Source organism: Paroedura picta, chromosome 8 (genome assembly GCF_049243985.1).
Source record: "Paroedura picta isolate Pp20150507F chromosome 8, Ppicta_v3.0, whole genome shotgun sequence".
In the NCBI taxonomy this organism is placed as follows: Eukaryota; Metazoa; Chordata; class Lepidosauria; order Squamata; family Gekkonidae; genus Paroedura; species Paroedura picta.
The window spans coordinates 41,368,767-41,389,443 of NC_135376.1; the positions used below are offsets into that span (position 1 = coordinate 41,368,767).

Consider the following 20,677-nt stretch of genomic DNA (forward strand, 5'->3'; position numbering starts at 1 on the left):
CATGAGATTGGCTGTCGTGCAAGAGGCGGAACGTTCATTTTTCCTTCTCGACCGCCAAAGCTGGGATTGGTTGGTTTCCCCTGAAGCTTTGCAGTATTGAGAACGCGAAGTTCGGAATGATGGCGGGAAAAGGCAAACCCCTCGACCTGGGACTTGCCACGTAAAGGCGTTGTATGACAGAACTGACTTGCGTTTTCCTAGGCTGTCTTAACGGAAGAAAAATCTGTTTCTTTAACAGAAAGTTTCGTCGCGCCTGTTGCTGCCATCTCAGTCTTTTTAAATAATTGTATCGTTTTGCCGCTGAGCAAATAGGTTTTGAAACAACGTTCCGTCTGGGAAAGGGAGAGGTGGCTTCGAAAAGACGGGAAACAAACAAAAAAAGGAAAAGAAAAGGAATGAAAAATAGGGAGAGGGGACCAATAAAATCAGAATCCAGTAGCACCTTTAAGACCAACAAAGATTTGTTCAAGGCATGAGGTTTTGAGTGCAAGCACTCTTTGTCAGACTAAGAACTGAACATCATAATAGTAGGAATATATAAGCAAAAGTTAATCTTGTTACATTAGTAAACTGTCACAGCATCCAAACACAGCCACATGATAACTCTCTGCCAAACCAGCCAATCAAACCCCTCAAACCCATATGTAGCTCACAAAGACATATATTAGAAATAAAACTGTCAAAGCCAGTGATCCACGGCTCACACCGTGCTATTTACTGCCGGCCCCATCTGTTTCCATACCAGTGTGAAACTTTCTTACAAATAGAAGCTAAGCTGGCAGCTATCTTGTCCTGGGACCAGGAAGTAGAATTCAAAATTACATTACATATTACTAACAGTCACATAATCCCAATTAAAATAAATTGTGAGGAATGTGGATACACAAGTTACATAAGGTTAGCATGCATAGTGAGATTTAAAAAAAACCTTTGTCCTTGTTGAGTCCAGGGGTATGTCAAACTATTGAGTGTTGTAATAACTTGCATTTCTGCAATCTCTGTTTCTAGCCTGTTAGACCAGAATGTGATCAAGAGTCAGGGGTCCCTGTGCAAAACTACTGCTCATTCAGCACACACAGAGAAAACCAAATCCTTTTGCTCTGTAAAGCAGGCTGCTTCTCACTGTCTTGGATGGTTTTGAGTGTACAGTGCTGTGTTGGTACATATGGCTATTTTCTACTTGGATCTAGGTTGCCAAATGTGCACAGGTGTCTTACTAAACCATTTAAGGTCCCTGCAAGATGTGAACTACACTTAAGGCATCTTCAGGCTTGGAAGTAATGCCCTTCACAGAACATAGTCTGTTGGATTGGAGCAGATGTGGCTATAGCGTAGAACTATTATATATATATTATATATCATTTGGTATGTTTAAGGTGGTAGCTGGATGCATGCTGGTATGTTTGTCACTTAGTAAGCTTCCAGTATAAGGTGGTGACTATGCATTCATTGTGTATTTTTGCAGTAGTCTCCAGAAAATGTATTTCTTACATAGATTGGTTCATTGTCAGGTTGATAGTGGAGCAAAAGTCATTGAATTCCTGGTGGAATATGTCTAGGGCTGCTTTACTATATGTCCAGACAATAAAAATTTAATCACTGTATCACAGGTATAAGAGAGGTGTGAATGGGTGGGAGTTAAAGAAGCATTGCTCCAAGTTAGCCATAAAGATGTTGGCATATTGAGGGGCCATGCAGGTGCCCATGGCTGCACCATTGATCTGAAGGAACCACTTGACCCGAGATATGAAGTGTTTATGAGTGAGAACAAGGTGACACAGTTTGGTTGCGAAACTGTCGTGTTATCAGAAATAATATTCCTTATGGCTTGTAATCCATCTATGTGTGGGATGTTGGTATACAGAGATTCCATGGTGGCCAAAATAGTATTTGCTGGAAGGCTGTGTAAACATTGTATTTACTTCAGAAAGTCTGCAATGCCATGACCGTAACTAGGACTCTGTTTCCCCATGTAGGCCTTCTGTAAATGCTGCTGTGCAAATGTACAAAATCAACAACTGCCTATACATACCTGTGCATTTTCTAGTTTATGAAATTACCTGCCTGTTGACTTCAGGAAGGCTCCTACCCTCCTGGCTTTCTGAAAGCTATGCAAATTCAAGAGGGCCTTTTGCATAGGAGATGGTGCTGCATTGTAGCCAAATTATTCAGAAAGGAGCTTGAGGGAAAGAGACAGTGACTGTAAGGCTATGCCACTGTGTGGACCTGCAAAAGAGCAAGACACTTTTGGCAGGATATCCATAAAGAAATCTCAAAAATCTTTAAGGACTCCATAGCTCTAAATCCTGAAGCTTATCTTTTAGGTTTTCTGGTAAATGAAAAAGATAAAAAATATAGAGAGTTATTTAGATATTTGACAACGGCGGCAAGGATAGTCTGGGCAAAAAAATGGAAGTTAAAAGAGATGCCCACCATATTTGATTGGCAGTTGAAAACATTAGAAATAGCTCAGATGGCGAAATTGACAACTTATGTCGAAGATAAACAAATACTGGACTTTAAGATAAAATGGAATTTATGTATACAGTATATTAGAAAAAAGTATAGTTGTGGATTTATGACTATTGGTTATGATTTATAAGGGGAAATGAGAATAGATTTAAATTTTGAACAGGAGAATTAATTTTTTTTGTATATCCCACAAATACACTTGGAGGTTATTATTTGTAAATGTAATATAATCTATTAACATGTAATTTTGGAGATGGTTAAATGTATTTTAATATAGTGAATTATAAATAAATTTTGAAACTATTAAAAAATACTATGCCACTGTGTCTATAGTATCTGTTATAAGGAGTTCCCTACTATGTAATTTTTGTGTGATTTAATATTTCAAGTTAATACTTATGCTTTGCTTCACTGCTGTTTCTGATACCTGCTTAATTCAAGATTTCTTGAAGTCAAATTTCTAGAAGCTGGAGCTAACACAGTTCTACAGGGCCTGCAAAATGGCAAGCATTTGGTTGAGGTCAACTGAATCAACATCTACTGTATCCCCAGAACCGCTCCTCATGAACTGACCAACATATGGGGTCATGGTTAACAGGTTAACATTGCTATTGATACCACTATTACTACTGTTGCTTTACTGACAGTATTATTGAACTGTACTGTACTGATTCTATGTTCTCCCATGTTTCATGTAAACCACCCTGAGCCGCAAGTGGAGGGTGGTATAGAAATCCCATAAATAAACAACCCCTATTGTACTGTTTACTGGATGTCCCATTCTGTTAGTTGATTTGACCTCTGCGTATTCCACCTTGAGTCCTGATAAGAGAGATGGACTATAAGTAATAAATAAATCAAATTGATTATATGATGGGTAGAAGGTGGTGCCAGTTGCAAGGAACCAAAGAAAGGTGGACTGCACTGAAAAGCAGAGCAGATGAAATACCAATAAGGTTCTGTTATATATACTGGTTTAAATAATGCTTTGAGAGTTTTGCATGCAACTGTCATGTGTTCTCTTTTGGATTTGTAGATAGTTGTAGAAAGTTATAAAAAGGAATCAGTCTGTGGCCTTCAATGGTAATAAAGAAAACCAGGTACATCCTGCTCTGAATTGCACCCTTCACTACTATTTCAAATTGCTCAGGAAAAGCTTTCTTCCTACCAATTTACTTGCATTCAGAAATATGTCTTTCATAGCTTGAGACAAACCATACAAAACTCAGACAAGTATACCAACCTTTCAGTCTTAAACATGCCTTTCTGGGAATGACTGTTACTTAATGTGACATAAACATGATGCAGGTTATTTAGTCTGCTAGTTTGCAATATGAAGCTGCATTGATGGAAAGAACTATAATCAAATTGCTCCTTGGCCCTTTGTTATATTGTCCCGCATAACTTATAGTCATCCATTAATTTTTTATTCTTAAATGACGTGTGGTCTGCTAGAAGGATATGGCCACCTGAATGAAATTCCTTGTCTCTGCTGTACATACAACAATGCAAAAGTGCAGGGACAAAGAAGGGCGTTTACCCTTGCAAGATGCTCCGTCTTGCCTTCAGGTCTTGTAGAGGGTCACTATAAGAACATTCGCCTTACACCGAGACAATATTTTTGTGGGAGTGGCAAAATTGATACAAGAGAGCATATATTGTTCTACTGCCCTGCTTATGTAGACATTCCTAGCAACTTGATTGAACCACTCCTTTAAAAGTTGCCGGGACATCATGATGTAGACCAAGCAAAGAGGCTGCTAAGTGATGTGTCCCCCCAGGTGACAACTCAGCTGGCTAAGTTTTGTGCCGCTGCCATAAAAATCCGATGCTCTAAAGTAGCATAATTTTAAGTTCTATTTTATGATCTGTTTTAAATTGTATTATATTAAATGACCATTTTATTTTGGTCTTTTATGTATTAACTTCATATAACTTGGTTTCAGCGACTGTAATGAAATTTGAACTGAACTGAGTCTCTCGGCACCTTAAAAACCAATGGAGTTTTATGCAAGGCATGAGCTTCCGTGTGCACGCACACTGCCTCTGCTTCTCATGACATTTCCATGCCGCTGAATTCTAAAATTCTTCTGGCGTGAAGAGAAGCACTGCGAAGCTTTCTGTGGGTCTTTGCTCCAGCTACTACATGGCAGCGCCCCTAGCGGCCACTTTGAGCACATCCTAAGGGAGACCTGCCCACAGACAAGATGACGCCGCCAGCCTCCCTCACTGCTGCCAGACCGGTTCTCCCCTTGGGGCTAGAGGGCGTCTCAATGTGTTGTTTTTGACTGTCTTTGGGATGCGGCTTCCGGGTAGTCGGCAACAGGCCGGAAGCGGAAGCAAGAGTGTCAGGGACCGAAGGCGCCGTAGCGGCTGGAGCAGGAAGGGAGCGTGGCGGTGGCTCACAGGTGCAGCAGGCGCCCAAGCACAAGCAGGAAGGAGGCGCGTCTGCCCGGCCGTGCTGCCACCCCCGTCGGTCCCGGGCACGGAGCGGTACGTGAGCTTCCTGCTGCTTAGGCCGTCTTTGGAGAGGCTGTTCTGGATCGTGACTAGCTAAGTGCGGCCGGGCTCAGAGGCGCAAGGAACGGGCAGAGGGCGGGAGAGGCGGCAAAACCTTGCCTGAAGTCCCCGGCTGTATTGCCAGTTTTGCCTGAATGGGTGGCATCTGCTTTTTCAGCACGTGTAGTTTATGTCTCGAGCAACATGCCTGCTGCAGTGTTAAGTGCCACAACTGGCATCAGTGAAACAGAGAAATTGTGACACTGTGTATTTTAATTAAAATGATGATCTTCAGATAGTTTTCCCTTGAAGAGAGGGAGAGTTAGCGTGGTGTGGTGGTTAGAATATCGGACTAGCATTTGGAAGTTCCAGATTTGAATTCCCTCTCTGCAGTGGGCTGGACACTAACATTCCTCAGAAGGTTTTTCTGGGGATAAGATGGAAGAAAGGATATATATCTCTAAATAAATAAAGCCAATTTTTAAATAATCATTTATTTTTAGTCACCCTGACTGTTAGTGCTTTCCACTGATAGATCTACTGGATATCTTGAAATTGGAGAACCTAGAGCACTTCTGCTTTGCCTCTCAGCCTTCTTCCATCTTTCTTTCCCTAAACACCAAAACATAGGAAAAAGTGCATCAGTGCACCTGGTACACATTTCTTTTGCTTTTTCTCCAGTTTTGTATGGATTCTTTTGTTTCCAGCTAGCCAGCCTTGCAGCAAAGAATTCGTAATGTTTTAAAGGGGCATATATTTCTTTTGATTTGTTTATACTAAGGCTCTTGATGTGCTTATGAGACTATTCAGTGATTGCTACTCTTATACATTGATGTCTTTAAATTTTTTAAAAAAATATCTGGACTTCATAAGGGTGTCAAAAGTATTATGTTCACATATGATTTAATTAAATAAGTTGTATTGGAACCACTGCCTTTCTGTGTTGGAGCCAGTGAATCCCTTCTGAGAAAGTCTCCTGAAGGGACTGATTGGATTCAACCTGTTCCTTTAAAAGAGGCAGACAGAGTAAGCTGCAGTGAAATGTCTTTAGATTCTTAGAATATTGTAGGCCCTTGGGTTTAGACTTCCTAATTTGTATTGCAATAGTTTGTTCTTCCATTTTTGAGGCAGATCTCAAAGATAAAATATCTTCATTTTTCCTTCAGGTATTTTTGTATACAATGGGAATTCTTATTGCACTTATTGGAATTTGGGTGAGCTGTTCCCTAGTAAATGCAGATTCAAAAGCAGTGACGACCTCCTTGACTACTAAGTGGTTTTCCACACCTTTATTACTTGAAGCAAGGTAAGACATTTGGCTGGAAGAGGTAGGGAAGGTCTCTTCCAAAGCACTTCATGTACATAATTTCTGTAGCCTTGGCAAATCCCCTGTAAACCCAATATTTATAATTCTCATTAAACCAGATTTGGAGGTAGCTAAGAGATAACTAGTCTGAGAATAACTACATGCTTGATAACAGAGTAAAATTTTAATCAGATACTTTCTGGTACATGGCCTGTTCTCTAAATCAACATACTGCAGCCTTTCTTGAAACATTTGTTAATTTACTACCTTTTCTTCAGTGAATTTTTAGCAGAAGAAAGTCAAGAGAAATTCTGGAATTTTGTTGAAACCTGTCAAGACTTTGGATCATCTAATCATGACGGTAATCGATGCCTTCCTTGGTAGCTCTTTTAAAGTATTTTTAATATAATTATTTATAAAATGTTTAGGAGACATATTAAGAACTGAATTTTCATTATTTTTTGTAACAGACTGGTTTGTATTTATCATGATCTAGTCAGAGAGTAGACCTTGTGGAGCAGGACTGTTCTGCTTCCCCCTTCCTTTTGTATCCCATTTAGCCTGCCTTCCCATTTTGTTCCTGGAAGTCAACAGACTATCAGGAACAACGTTGGGAGTAAAGTGACTGTTGGCAGGTAAAGTACAGAATTGGAGGAAATCATTGTTTCCCCCCTCATTCTAAAGATAAAATGTATAGTTTGTACAGCCCATCATTAAATAATGCATCATGAAGAACTGTGACCAAAGTAATTTTATGAAACATTTGGTTTGTGGATTGATGCCAGAAGGTGGCATCAGCAGAAATCTTATCCTCTGTTTCTCACACAAGCTGTATAAGGTCTACTGATTCTCCCTTTAGGCCGCTGAAATGGGAATCTCTTTTCAAAAGTTGACTAGTAGTTTGAAAGTGTCAACTATGCAGAGCTTTGAAATGAACAATGTAGCATTAGAGCTCGAACTTGGAAGTGTTTGGCATCACAGAAATTGATTATCATTTAATTCCTTGTGGGCATATCCTTAATATTTTCTACAAAAACAGTGCCCAGAAGGTATATGAACTTTTAATATTTAAACACCCTTGTGTGTGCAGCCACATAAGTGTAATGTATGTCCTGCTCCCCAGCTTAGCGGCCAGTCCTAGTGTTTAAAAGGTCTGCCAGCAAGCGTTCTAGTGTTCCAGGCCAAAGTTGAAATTTGGGATCCAGTAGCACCGTCCAGAGTCTCAGCTCAAGGTCAAGTAACAGAGTTGCTAGAGCTAAGCAAGCCAGTAGATCATCAGCAAGACTACAGCCAAGTTGATTCCTGGCCGCAGCCTTCCCTACAGGTGTTGTTGTTCCTATTCACAAGTGGCATCAGCACCTCTACTCAGGAGTCATATTGAAGCTCAGATCCTGTGATGCCTTATTGGTCTCTCCTAGCATTTCATAAGCAGAAGGGAAGCCCCGAGTGGGAGTTCCTGATCCCATGCCTCAGCCTTTTGCCCTTTGCTTCGTTTGCTCCTGGGGTTCTTCAAGACACAGTAGGCAGGTGTGATCATGGGCAGGTCTGTGCTGGAGCCTCCAGCCTGAGGGCTCTGCTGTCTCTGGGAGTGGTATTGGCATAGCTGGTTTAGTCCACCTCACTGGGAGGGTGTGTCAAAGTAAGGCTTGAGGGCAGAGCTCTTCCTCTGAGGGCTCATATCCCATGCTAAACCAGGGCAGCTCAGGACACTATTCTTTCTGCAGTGACCAAACAATAAAGTTTCAAGAGTGAATTTCTAAGTGACAGGCCTGAAGGAAAGTAATTTGGGGTTCCAAGAAAAAAAATACTGTGCAATATATTGAGAGCCATGTAGAAATTCGTTGTCATTTTAATTATAGATCTAGCTGTATTGGCTAGTGATGGTGTTGCTTAGCTCCATCTTGGGGTAGTATGAAAGGGGATATAAATATTTCAAATAAATAAAATGCCCTGCTTGTTTACTCCGCCTAGATGAACTGTGAGAACTCATGATCATAAAAAAAAATCTGTGTAGCAGGTAAACAGTTTACATTGTATTTTGGCAGGTACTGCGTATTCCTATTATAATGCAGTCCTGATGGCCGCTTCTCAGAATCTTTCACCTTTGCAGCAAAACTTGTTGAAATTTGCTTTGTCTTTGCGTTCCTATTCTTCTACTGTCCAAGCCTTTCAGCAGGTTAGTACAGAGTTCTGCTGATTTTTCTGACATTTACAGTGTTGTTTTTCTATGCAGACAATGTCTATGCCTATAAATGAAATTCTGAAGTACCCTATCCCTTGAACTGCCTGCCTTCCCTTTGCATTTGAACCTGCTCCTTAACTGATAATGACTAAAACACCTGCTTATATCAGGGTTGATCATATGCTCATGGCCCACTCTGAGTTGGGGGATGAAATGCCCACCCAGGTTGCTGGCCAGAATTCTTCTGGCACAGTTTTGAGATGAATTATGCATATACTATTCCTCTTCTTTCCTGTCAGCCAAGAAAAAAAACCCTGTTAGGCTGTAGAAATTCAAAGCACTGTTCTTTCTTTTTTCCTTAATGGTTTAAAAATTGTTTTCACAGAGAAAACTTCCCCAGTACTGTGCATGTTTCTGTGCCCTTGCCCCTCACAGTTCCCACCCACTGTCTTTAATTAATTGCTAAGAGTGACAGGAAGGAATTGGGGAGGGGAGGAGGAGGGAGCTTGTGGAAGAATGTTACAATAAGAATACCCCTCTATGTTCCATATAGCTCCATGATGAATGCCCTCTTTTGATTGCCTCTGCAATGGAGTGATCTTTATTTTGCCTGCTATGTGTCTTTGGAAGAATCTGAGCAGTTGATTTTGCCTTCCTTGCTTGTATCTTCTGGGCTGGGAAGGACAAAGGTGATGTAGGCTCTCTGATGCTTCGTCAAGACCAATTTTGATATAGCCCAGTGTGTGTAACTCTTTTCCTGTATTTATTCACCTGGTGCCTTCACCTTTGTGTTTGAAGTGCTACATTAAAATTTTGTATTCTCTGAGCACAAGAGGTGAGTGATGTTGGTTTGCCCTCCTTTTGTTTTGTTATGCAATGTAGTTTTACCAATGCTGGTTTTAATTAGTGATCTTAACTGTTGCTTTTCTTGTGTGATTTAATTTTGTCATGGATGAATTGTTCTTGCTTTGTGTTCTGATTTTGTTGTGAACTGCCTTGGGAATCTTGAATAGAAAGGTGTCATACATACATTACTATTACTTCCCATTTCCAAAAGTATGCTGCAAGGATGAATCTATTGGAATCTGTGTCCCTAATATTTTAACATTTTAATGCAGATAGCTGCTGATGAGCCTTCACTGAAGGGATGCAGCACATTCTTTGTTGTCCATGGTGAGAAGACTTGTGAATTTGACAAACTTAAAATACTTTTACAAACAGCTTCAGAAAGGTATACATATATATCTTAAATAAACCTTTAATCAGTAATCAACTATTCCTTTTTTGGACTCAATCCTACCAACGTTTCCATTGATGCAAAAGAATGGAAAGTAGATTTTATATAATTCTAACTGCAGCCGTATCCTGTGTAGATTTTTGTCCTTGTTGATCCCATGAGCTCTTGAGTTGCTTTTTCAAAAGTTAATGGAGGCTCTACTTTCCTCTTGCACCAGTGGGTGGATACAACTGTATATAATCTTTTACCATTCTAATAAAATCATAGTGAGCATGTACTGTTCTGCCAGATTTTGCTTCCATCCGAAGATTATGATAAAATTGGCCAATTTAGGTGTGTTCTGGAAATGACTTGTAGATGCAAAAGTGTCCTTGAACTTTCAGGATACAAACTTTGCGTACCTTGATTTTCCTAAGAAAGATCGTTGATAGTTTGTGAAATGTTTTCAGCAAATAGTTTTCTGTAATGTTTAAGCATACTTGATTTATAGTATGGTTTAAGAAGAAGACTTGGTTTTTTATATGCTGCTTTTCTCTACCAGGAGTCTCAAAGCAGCTTACAGTCATCTTCCCTTTCCTTTCCCCACAACAGACACCCTGTTAGTTAGGTAAGGCTGAGGGAGCCCTGGTATTATTGGTCAGCCAGAACAGCTCTATCAGTGCTGTGACAAGCCCAAGGTCACCCAGCTAGCTGCATGTGGGGGAGCGGGGAATCAAACCCAGCAAGCCAGATTAGAAGATGCTGCTCCTAACCACTACACCACGCTGGCTCTGACTGTTGCTTCAGCTTTGTTACTTCCTTACTTACGTGGAGCAAGAGAAAAACATGAATCAAGATTTGATTCTCAAATCCTAAAGGGAGCAGAGATGGTACTCTGTGGTATTAATTCAGCTCCCTAATTTTAAGGAAACAGAGCAGTGAGTACTCAAAGTTTCATTTGAATATTTAACTTAGATCGTTCTCGGTGTATCACCTTTGATTCTTCCTCCAGGATATATAGACTATTTGAGTTTTAGGACTATGTTTAGATTTTGATCTAATTTTTAAAAATATTGATGCATCTAAGCCAGTATATCATCATATTCTTAAATAGAAGCTTAGAAATGTTGCACTTCAACATAATTATGCCTCTTTGTTTTAGGCCAAAGCCTTTTATGTTCAAAGGTGACCACAAGTATCCAGTTTCAAACCCTGAAAGCCCTGTTGTAATAATGTATGCTGAAATTGGTTCAGAAGAATTTTCTAGATACCACAGGAAACTTGTGTCAAAAGCCAGGGCAGGAGAAATCACTTATTTCCTTCGGCATTACATTGATGTAAGTACTGTTACGATTTAGAAGGGGCCATGTGGTTTTCAAGAGTTGTATATGAAGTTATTAAAGTATGTGGCTTAAGTACCTTTAAACATTTAATAAAATATTAAGACATAAAATTAGAAATGCTACTTTTGTGATGCAGTGTTGTTTTTATATCAGTTTATTAATGCTTGCAATAATTGTATGATACACTCACTAATAGTCAACTCAACAGGACTTCAGAAGATGTGATAACTTCTTCTTGTCGCTACAAAGCAACTGGGAAACGGAATGTGAACTGTGTGAGACCTGAAATCAATTGGGCCTTTTCATCTTAAATTAGAGAGGCAATCATATAATTTCTGGTTGGGTTCCTTTTGTTTTGGCTTGTTGGAAGATCTTAGTGCTCTTTGGCTTTATTATTATTATTTATTAAATTTATTACTCGCCTCTCTCCAAAGGCTTGAGGTGAGTTACAATGTTAAAAAAAAACCAATAAAAATCCCCATCTCCATCCCCATCTTTAAACTGCCCGTGGCGCCGTGGGCGCCACGGACTAAATAAATGGTTAAGGGCTGCCGAGGTGGGATTTGTCCGTGATGAGGAAGGGTCCGGATTAGACCCTTCCTCACGACAGACAATCGGAGGGACCAATCGGCAGGCGCAAAGCGCCTGCCGATTGGTCCCTCCGATTCCCAGCCCCAGCAACTGGGGCTCGCAGTTGCTCCCGGCCTGACGCGGCGAGAGGCGCAAAGCGCCTCTCGCTGCGTCAGGCCGCCGCCCGAGGGAGCCCCCAGCAGTCGCGCAGAGTGCGGCTGCCGGGGGCTCCCTGCCAGGCGGCCTGACGCGGCCGAAAGAACGCCGCCCAGGCCAGCCACCGCCCCATCGGACCGCCGCCGCCGCCGGAAGAACGCCGCCGAGGGAGCACCCACCCACAGTGAGTCCCTAGCGCCCACTGCATTTAGCTGCAGCGGGCTTGATTACTAGTACACAATAAAACACAATACAAGGATGTGGTGGTAAAAACAATAACTAAATACACCCCACCCCGAAGAAACCGTACTGGAGGGGATGGAGAAAGAGACCACTGTTGGCATTCACTACTGTTACTCCAATCCCACAGGGGCCCCTGATTTCCCTTGCTGCCTGACCTCAACCAACAACCAGGCAAAAGAGCTCCATTTTATAGGCCCTGTGGAAAGATGGAAGCTCCTCCAAGAGCTCATTCCACCAGGTTGGGGCCAGGACCGAAAAGGTCCTGGCTGAGGCCAGGCGCACCTCCCTTTGCTCTTTGTTCCTGCATTCAGTTGTGTTAACTGAGAAAGAATGATGAGCCGCAATCTTGTTTCCTATAGTGGCCGTGTTCCTTCCTGTCCAAGAAACTGGACACAGATTTTATAGTGAGGTAGTCCGCATGCTTATATATTTAAACGGAGCACTTGCCCACTTCCTACCCCACAATCAGCTAGATGTCACCTTCTTGCAAATATAAATGTGGCCCAAGAGCATCAGAATTGGTTCAGATCAGTAGACATCCCATCATTTCCAACAGAGAACTGTTGACAGTCTGCTGTTAACCAGTATCCAGGAGATTCTGGAGCTTTGTATTTACTTGTTCAATGTTAATTGCTTGTCATATAGAAGTTGTGCTTGTTCCTCTTCCCAGAAGAGAAGCTATAAATAATCTCTTAACTTACCTACCCCAGAAGAGCGGTTTAAAGTCAGATGATTTCCCAAGAAACTTTTGCTGGCACAGTGTTATCTTGCTTTACTTTTTCTCCTAGAATCCAAGCAAAGAAAAAGTCTATCTGTCAGGCTATGGAGTGGAGCTGGCCATTAAAAGCACAGAATATAAGGCCAAGGATGATACCCAGGTGAAAGGTGAATTCCTACCTTAAGAGAAACAATGGTTGCACCCCAAAATGGAATATGCTTCAAACTCTTCACGCATTCACTAACATCTTGCTGAAAGAAACTAATCATTATTATTTTAATGCTATCTTTATCCTTTTTGAAAGTCTGGATTATTATTTTACAGTATATTAGCACTATGCTATGCAACCCGATATGAAACAATACTGAGTTGCAAGGTCCCTTAATGAAAGGACACTTTGGGTTGATTTTCCTATCATTTCAGTAGGTTACATAGGAGCTGTTGGGTTGGAATGAGGAATCTTTGGATTAATTCTTTGCTGCCCTAGGTGGTGAATTTGTAGATCAGACAGACCTCTGGATTAGGCGGGGCTACAGGGTGATTGCTCAGCCAAGCAGCCATTGGCTTTCCTTGAGCTTTAACAGGTTTTGGAAAGTTTCCAGGAGATACTGAAGCTTTGGATGTGTCTGACTCTGTATTAACTTGCTCAGTGCCTGTGTGCCTGTTAGCTGTATGCAGGATTTCCCTTAGGGGCCCTGTCTTCTCACAGTGGCCCATGGCTTAATTTATGGGAAGGGAAGGGACCCTAGGGGGCATTTACGCAGCTATGCTTCGCAACCATATTCTGCATGATTGTGCCACTTGTGGGGGTTTCTCGAAGCCTGAAGAATGTTTTAGGGGTTTCTCAGAGATAAAAAAGTTGAGAGAGGCTGCAGTAGATACATGTCTGAAGGTATCCTGAATAGCATCATAATCAGGCTGGTCTTCATGTTAATAGGTGCAGATATGAATACAACAGTAATAGGGGACAACGACCCCATTGATGAAGTGCTAGGATTTCTGTTTGGAAAATTAAGGTAAACTTATTCACTTTGTGCACTTTTTCACTTTTCTATCTATAACATTCCAGAAAATGACTTGCATGCAAGAAGTTAAAAAGTATTCTCAAACAAAAAACTACTGTGGAAAGAGCTGAAATCCACATTTATTAAGCTTTGTTTTGGTCTACTAATTATTGATCATATTTTATTGATAGTTCCTGAATTAATTTTTCCCCTTCCAGGCAGCTATATCCGACCCTGCAAGAAGAATTAAAAGAATTCAGGAAATATCTTGTTGAGAGTACCAATGAAATGGCACCATTAAAAGTGTGGCAATTACAAGGTGATAACTCCATATAACTCCCACTGGTAATGCCAGAATACTTCTCATGAACAGATTTTGGACTCTCTCTAGATTGGCCAGTATATCTTCCCTCCCAACCCCATATTTCTAATCCATATACTAGACAAGAAAACACCTTACTGTTGAAAAGTTTGATGGCTGGATCAATTAGATAGCCTCCCTTGGAGAAAAAGAATTTAGCTATAGGCCCTAAACTTCTCAATGCTGACACTTGTATCAGAGGGAGATGTGTATTCCGGGTGAGTGTTTCATTGAAAGTTATTCCAAGGTATTTGTAGGAGCTACTTTGTTCAATTGGTGTACCCCAAATGCTCCATACACATTTTTTGGGGCATCTCCTAAATACAATCACCTTGGTTTTTGGGTAATTTATATTTAGCCTCTCTTCTTTGCAGTATAGTCCCAGCTTGTCCAAAAGTCTCTTTAGGCCAATTTTAGTTAGAAAGATCAACACCATGTAATCTGCATAGAGCAAGATTGACACCTTTGACTGGCCAACAGATGGAGACATGAATTCTGGACCACCTACCTTGGACGCTATGTCATTGATGTACAGACTGAACAATAGGGGAGCCAGCACACATCCCTGTTTCATGCCTCTTTGAACTGGTATTTCATTGGCTAGTGAGCCTGATGTCCTTACTTTGACTCTTACTCGTATTTAGGTGGAGTTGTCTAATTAGGTAGACTAACTGGACATCAGCCCTCAGGTTTAGGAGTTTCTACCATAGCCTTTCTCTGTCCAGGGAGTGCTCGCATAGTTTGGCCTTACAATTTTTGGTCATTTGAAGGACTGGTTTATGATTGAATGATAATTGGTTTCCATTTTCAGATCTAAGTTTCCAAACGGCTGCCCGTATTCTAGCTGCTCCCACTGTGGATGCTTTGATGGTGATGAAAGATTTAAGCCAGAATTTTCCAACTAAGGCTAGGTAATTCCTACTCTTCTTCTGTTAAATCTGTGAAAAGTATTGAAGCTGTCTTATATTGAATCAAAATGTTAGACCATCAAAGTCAGTACCATCAACTGTCATTGGCTCTACAGGCTCTGTGACTGAGCTGTTTCTTATCACCTACTAACTGATCCTTTTAATCAGATTGAATCTAGGACCTTCTGCATGCTAAGCAAATGTTTTGCCACTGAGCTACACCCCCTTGCATTTGTTTATCCATAAAATGGAGATGGTTGTTCAGGTTCTCAAATCTGCTTTGGCTTCTGATTTGTTAACCTTGTAGCTAATACTCCAGGGTTGCTTCCACAGATGGATTTTTAAAATTGTTTTAGTATTAAAATACAAATCATAAAGTGGTTACTATGAAATGAGAAATGGTCAGTGCTTAGTTGGCTTTTACAAGTTGTCTGTACGTGGGCTAAAGATGATTCTAGTAGCAGCACTTGAGTCATTTATTGCTTTTGGTACTAATCAGTACCCATTTTAGAGTTATAGAGCAGTGGTCCCAACCTTTTTATCACCGGGGCCGGTCAACGCTTGACAATTTTACTGAGGCCCGGGGGGGGGGGGTAGTCTTTTGCTGAGGGATGTCGCCTCCTCCTGAGCCCCTGCTCGGCTTGCTTTCCCGCCGGCGCCCCTGACTTCCCATCGCCCACTGGGGACACTGCCAGCAGCAGCTGTGCAGTGCCATGCCGAGAGGGAGTCCCAGCCATGGCAGCTGCCGGAGAGCACCAAAGGTAAGCCAGCGGCAGAATGGCAGGGCAGTCCCCGAGGTAGCAGCTGGGGAGGAGGATGAGGAGGAGCTGTGGCCCGGTTCCGACTGATCCATGGACCGGGGGTTATAGAGAACTGCACATTCTATTAAAATCATGATAGAGCTTGACTATATGATTATTATTCATAATAATTTCCTTGTTATGATAGAATTGTACTTTAAGAATATTAGGAATGAAGGAAATTGTACAGCCTCTATTTGCTCATAAGGGCAACAACTGTGTGTGTACAAAAAAGTGTTTGAATTCCAAGTAGGAGATTATGTTAGATGGATAGATGATAACAATCAAACTAAATCTCTGATTTTTGCAGAGCAATAACAAGGACAGTAGTGTCATCAGAACTCAGGTCAGAAGTTGAAGGAAACCAAAAGGTAACATTCCCTTTTAAATATACCTGGAAGCATTTTCAGACATATTTAGTAACTCAGTATTAAAAGTTGCATATTTTATTTTCAGATGTTCATGTGGAACATCCTGAAATATAAATAAGGGGGCTGGACACAATAAAGTGAATTTGTCCCTGCCTTCCATTCCCCTTAAGAAGCATTGTGAACGGCGGGGTTTGTAGGACCACCATCAACAAAAAGCTTTGGCTCAAGCTGGATAGGAAGAGTAATAGTTACTGAACAATAATTTGGCTTTGTGTGTGCGTGCTTTTGAGCAAATACCAGTATGTCAGATGTGTAGTGCAAATTGCTTTTGTGAAATGTTCTAGGAATTAAACAGATATAAACATAATGAATAACAGTATGAATCATATGTCCTACACAATTTACATATTTTTCACCAGGGCTGGTAAATACTGTAACCTGGTAACGGCTTCCTAGTATTGGTCTCAGTTGTGCTGCGTCTTAAAGTCAGAGCTTTTAAAATCTGAAAGGGTAGTACATTTTCTACCTTAACAAGGTCCCTGAAGCCTCCATCCTCAAAGGAAGGGTTTCTTGACGGCCCTGGACAGGTTTCCTGAATGGGTGGGAGTTAATTAATAGCTGATGATGGGCCTGGAGGGGGTGGGAAGTAGAGGGGTACTGGGTGGCATGTACACAGCAATGCTTCCCATCCATAGTCTTCAGATTGCATCACTTCTGGGGTTTCTCGAAGCCCGAAGAATGTTTCAAGGATTTTTCAATGGTAAAAAAGTTCAGAAAGGTTGAGTTAGAGACATGTTTAGGAAAGGCCATGTGATGTATTAGTATTTTTACATTATTTTGCAGGGATTCATTGGGTGTAGGGATTCACTGAGTCAGCTCATCTTTACCCACTTTACCATGCTGGATCTCAAGACTAGGAACGGATAGAAGAAGAAGAAGAGTTGGTTCTTATATGCTGCTTTTCCCTACCCAAAGGAGGCTCAAAGCGGCTTAGAGTCGCCTTCCCATTCCTCTGGCCAGCACCCAGGAAGGACACACTGCAACGCTGAGTCCTAGTGTCCAGTGCATTCCTGGGTGCAATGGGCTTTGCCCCTAGCATGTATGTAAAGTGGGTAAAGATGAGCAGACTCAAATAGCCACCCCAAAGCAGTATGGCCCCTGGAGCAGTGAGTGCACGTCAGCATTGACCCGTCTGGGCCGGCAAATGGCATTTTTGGGGCCTCTGAGGGCTGCCCCAGTGTACAGCAGGCCTCAGAGAGTCCTGTGCACACTGCCACAGGCCCAGTAGGGCAGCCTTTCCCCATTATCCATTCCCTCCGCCAAGATCTTAGGGCTCAAATCCCTGGGGCTACCCTGCATCCCAGCCTCTCCCTCCCAGCTGACCTTATTGAGGTAGCCCAGTGGGAAGGGGAGGCGGCCAGAGACAGGGCAGTAGCTATTGGCCATCTGTCGCAAAGTGTAGGCTCCCTATTACTTGCCTGTGCTGATCGATTGGCATTGCCACCTCAGAATGCTGCTTTTGAGTTGTGAAATGTAGTACTAACAGCTTTCAAATACAAATCAGTGTAAGGTTTGATACAATTTTCTGTGCTCCTGAGCCTGCTCATCAATGAGCTATTTTTAGTGCTTAGTGTTCTACTAATGGCTGTGTTGCACTTTTCTTCAGTTCTTCAAAGGGACATTAGGATTACAACCTGGAGATTCTGCGCTGTTCATCAACGGATTTCAGATAGATCTAGACACACAGGACATATTTAGGTATGAACTCCTTCATATGCTTCAGAGGGTCTGTTCTTGCTTATATTAAATGCCAGTTGAAAAGGCTGGAGCAAATCTGTGGCCGTATTTTAAAGTTTCTGTCTGATCTGTGCTCTTTCTAGTTTGTTTGATGTGCTGCGGAATGAAGCTCGTGTGATGGAAGGGCTGCACAGTTTAGGAATCGTAGGTCAATCTATGCACAATGTGTTAAAGCTAAACATCCAGCCATCAGACTCTGACTATGCTGTAGATATCAGGAGTCCTGCTATTTATGTGAGTACAGGTGCCAGCCTTCATCAAATAGCCTTTATAAAATCTAAGCCATCACAATATGGTGTGTCATCTTAGCAGTAGAGATACAGAGGAGGAACTAGCATAATGTTGAAGCATTGCTAGCTTAGTAGAGGATCTGCAAATGGACTGAAAGATACAACTTTATGCTAGAAATCTTCATGCAAGGAAACTTGTGTGTGTTGGTCCTATGCTTCTTGCATCACAGCCGGAATTTCAGATAGTGATTGAGAGATAATGGCAATGTAGATGCAGCCGAGTAAGGGCAATGTTCTACTACAGGAGCCAAGTCGTAATTTCCCTCAATCCCACCCATATATTGTGTTAAACGGGATGGAAGATGGGATGGTTCTCAGGGCATCCATGGCCTTGTGCAAGGGGGCCGCTCACTCCTTTGCTCCTATATAGAGGCCAGTCCTGCCCACTGTGTCAAAGCAACCAAAGCTATCAGTGTTAATCCTGGGGCAAATGCAGTCCAAATGTAACCTCTCCTGCAACCTAAAGGGTGATTTTTTGACTTGCTAAGGCACCACTATAGCAAGGGCACTTTCCTGTCAGATGAGGCAAGCAGGGCAGAACAATCTAGCTGAATCCTGTTTTTCCTGCAGTGCTTGATATGAGCCCCAGGCAGCCCCAGTCATTCAGGATCATTTCTTCTTTATTCATTATCAGCCTCTTTAGTGAAGTCTGAAATGGCAAGACTGGCAAGACAAGCACTGCAATATATTGACAAGAAGAAAGTTAGGAATAGAATGCCAGGATATAGACTTGCATATGAAAAACTCTTTATACAGTAGATCTGTCTCATTGATTTGCTAGCATCCAAGCACAACGTTTGGAGAAATGTTAATCCTTATTTTAATATGCAGAAGGTTCTGGTAGCTTAAGCAGTGCAATTTTAAAAAATTCATGTTTGTTTCTAGTGGATCAATAATCTCGAAGTTGACAGCAAATACAGTTCTTGGCCTTCCAGCGTCCAGGAGCTCCTGCGCCCTACCTTTCCGGGTGTAATCAGACAAATCAGGAAAAACTTTCATAATTTTGTAAGTAACAAGTTTGCTCACTTGACAGAGTTGCTTTGTTTTCAGTGGTGGGCTGAAAGTGGGACTAAACAGAAATATATTTTGAACCTTCATTCTAAGGGCCCAATGCCTAGGAACAAACTGCACTGCGTTGATTAGAAGATCATTGAGAGTGTCTATTTTTGCCCCATTCCTTCACATAAGACCTACCTTATAGATGGCCTATATTGAAAAAGGCAGCCTCAGCTCATATGAAACGTGATTAAATGCAGAGGAGATGGTGGGTTCTGAGGTGTGTAAAGCTAGAACCGTTTAGGGATTTATAAATTCAAGCCAGCACTTTTCATAAGGATCTGCCCTTCTGCAACTCCATGGGTATGGCCATCCTACTGTGCTGTCGCTGAATGTTTTGAATGCTCTTCCATGATAGTCCTTCATATGGAAACATTCAGTAAATTTTGACAGGCAAGTCTCTGTCTTTGAAAATACTCAGTCACTGGTATTGTTTTTTTGCTCTGTTAGCCAAATCTGTTTACATTATTTGTGTCTCTGTTCCTTAGATAAGACAATTTTTATCCTTCAGATAGTGTAACATTGCCCTGTGTGTTCTAAAGTGATGACAGTTCATGCTTGTATTTGTTTTGTTTTCATTGTCAGGTTCTCATAGTGGACCCGTCCCATGAAAACACAGTCGAATTGCTCAGTTTGGCTGAAATGTTCCTTAGTAACCACATACCTCTGCGGTAATTATGAATGTGTGTGGGTGTATAGTTTTAAGTACTGAAGAACTTCCTTTTTTTGCAATTAATGTTTGAAACAACTTCATAATGCTGAAAAAGTGTCATGGGATCCAGGGAAATAGGATTCTTGGGGCAGTGTGTGTATGTGTGTGCAAATTTAAGCCGAACCAGTGGCTTGTGCAGCAATAACAGTGTAGGATTGCGCACTTCTACTGTCCGCTTTTTGTACAAATTATCCTGTTTGAACTTTAGACCGCTCTGCATCAATGTTAAACATTAAAATATGTTCAGTTATGTGGCTGTGCTGGTCTGAAGCAATAGAACAAAGTTTGAATTCTGTGGCACCTTTAAAAACAATAATGTTTAATTCTGGGTATAAGCTTTTGTGTGCATGCACTTTTCATCAGATACAGCACGCTTGCACGTGAAATCTTAAACTTTGCTGGTCTTAAAGGTGTCACTGGACTCAAGCTTTGTTTTAATGTTAAATGTGGTTAGTGCTAACTGGTATTTGCTCCTAACTCAGAAATAAGAACAAGGCTGTGATATGGGCTTCAACCAGGTGAAAACCCTGGTTGGTATTAATCATTGCTAATATCATAATATCCAGTTTTGTTGGATTGGTGGGGGAGTTTGCACATAAGAGGAGAGAGAGTACGTATACACAATAAGAGGGGAGGGGAAGGAAGTGTGATCCTGTAACAAATTACCAATCCC

The 20,677-nt window shown here is 41.5% G+C and overlaps 1 protein-coding gene across 3 annotated transcripts in view; it reads left to right on the forward strand.

Annotated features, from left to right (window-relative positions):
• Positions 1–4,790: 4,790 nt before the first annotated feature.
• Positions 4,791–20,677, forward strand: part of UGGT1 (UDP-glucose glycoprotein glucosyltransferase 1) — a 53,543-nt gene continuing 37,656 nt past the window's right edge. For all 3 annotated transcript variants that reach the window (XM_077349347.1, XM_077349348.1, XM_077349349.1), the window contains exons 1-15: positions 4,791–4,965; positions 6,138–6,277; positions 6,556–6,638; positions 8,323–8,453; positions 9,578–9,690; positions 10,838–11,012; positions 12,776–12,872; positions 13,643–13,721; positions 13,928–14,028; positions 14,882–14,981; positions 16,089–16,149; positions 17,816–17,907; positions 18,030–18,180; positions 19,122–19,241; positions 19,878–19,963. In XM_077349347.1, coding sequence (XP_077205462.1) covers positions 6,153–6,277; positions 6,556–6,638; positions 8,323–8,453; positions 9,578–9,690; positions 10,838–11,012; positions 12,776–12,872; positions 13,643–13,721; positions 13,928–14,028; positions 14,882–14,981; positions 16,089–16,149; positions 17,816–17,907; positions 18,030–18,180; positions 19,122–19,241; positions 19,878–19,963 — 1,514 coding nt within the window. In that variant the 5' untranslated portion in view covers positions 4,791–4,965; positions 6,138–6,152. The remainder of the gene's footprint in view (positions 4,966–6,137; positions 6,278–6,555; positions 6,639–8,322; positions 8,454–9,577; positions 9,691–10,837; positions 11,013–12,775; positions 12,873–13,642; positions 13,722–13,927; positions 14,029–14,881; positions 14,982–16,088; positions 16,150–17,815; positions 17,908–18,029; positions 18,181–19,121; positions 19,242–19,877; positions 19,964–20,677) is intronic.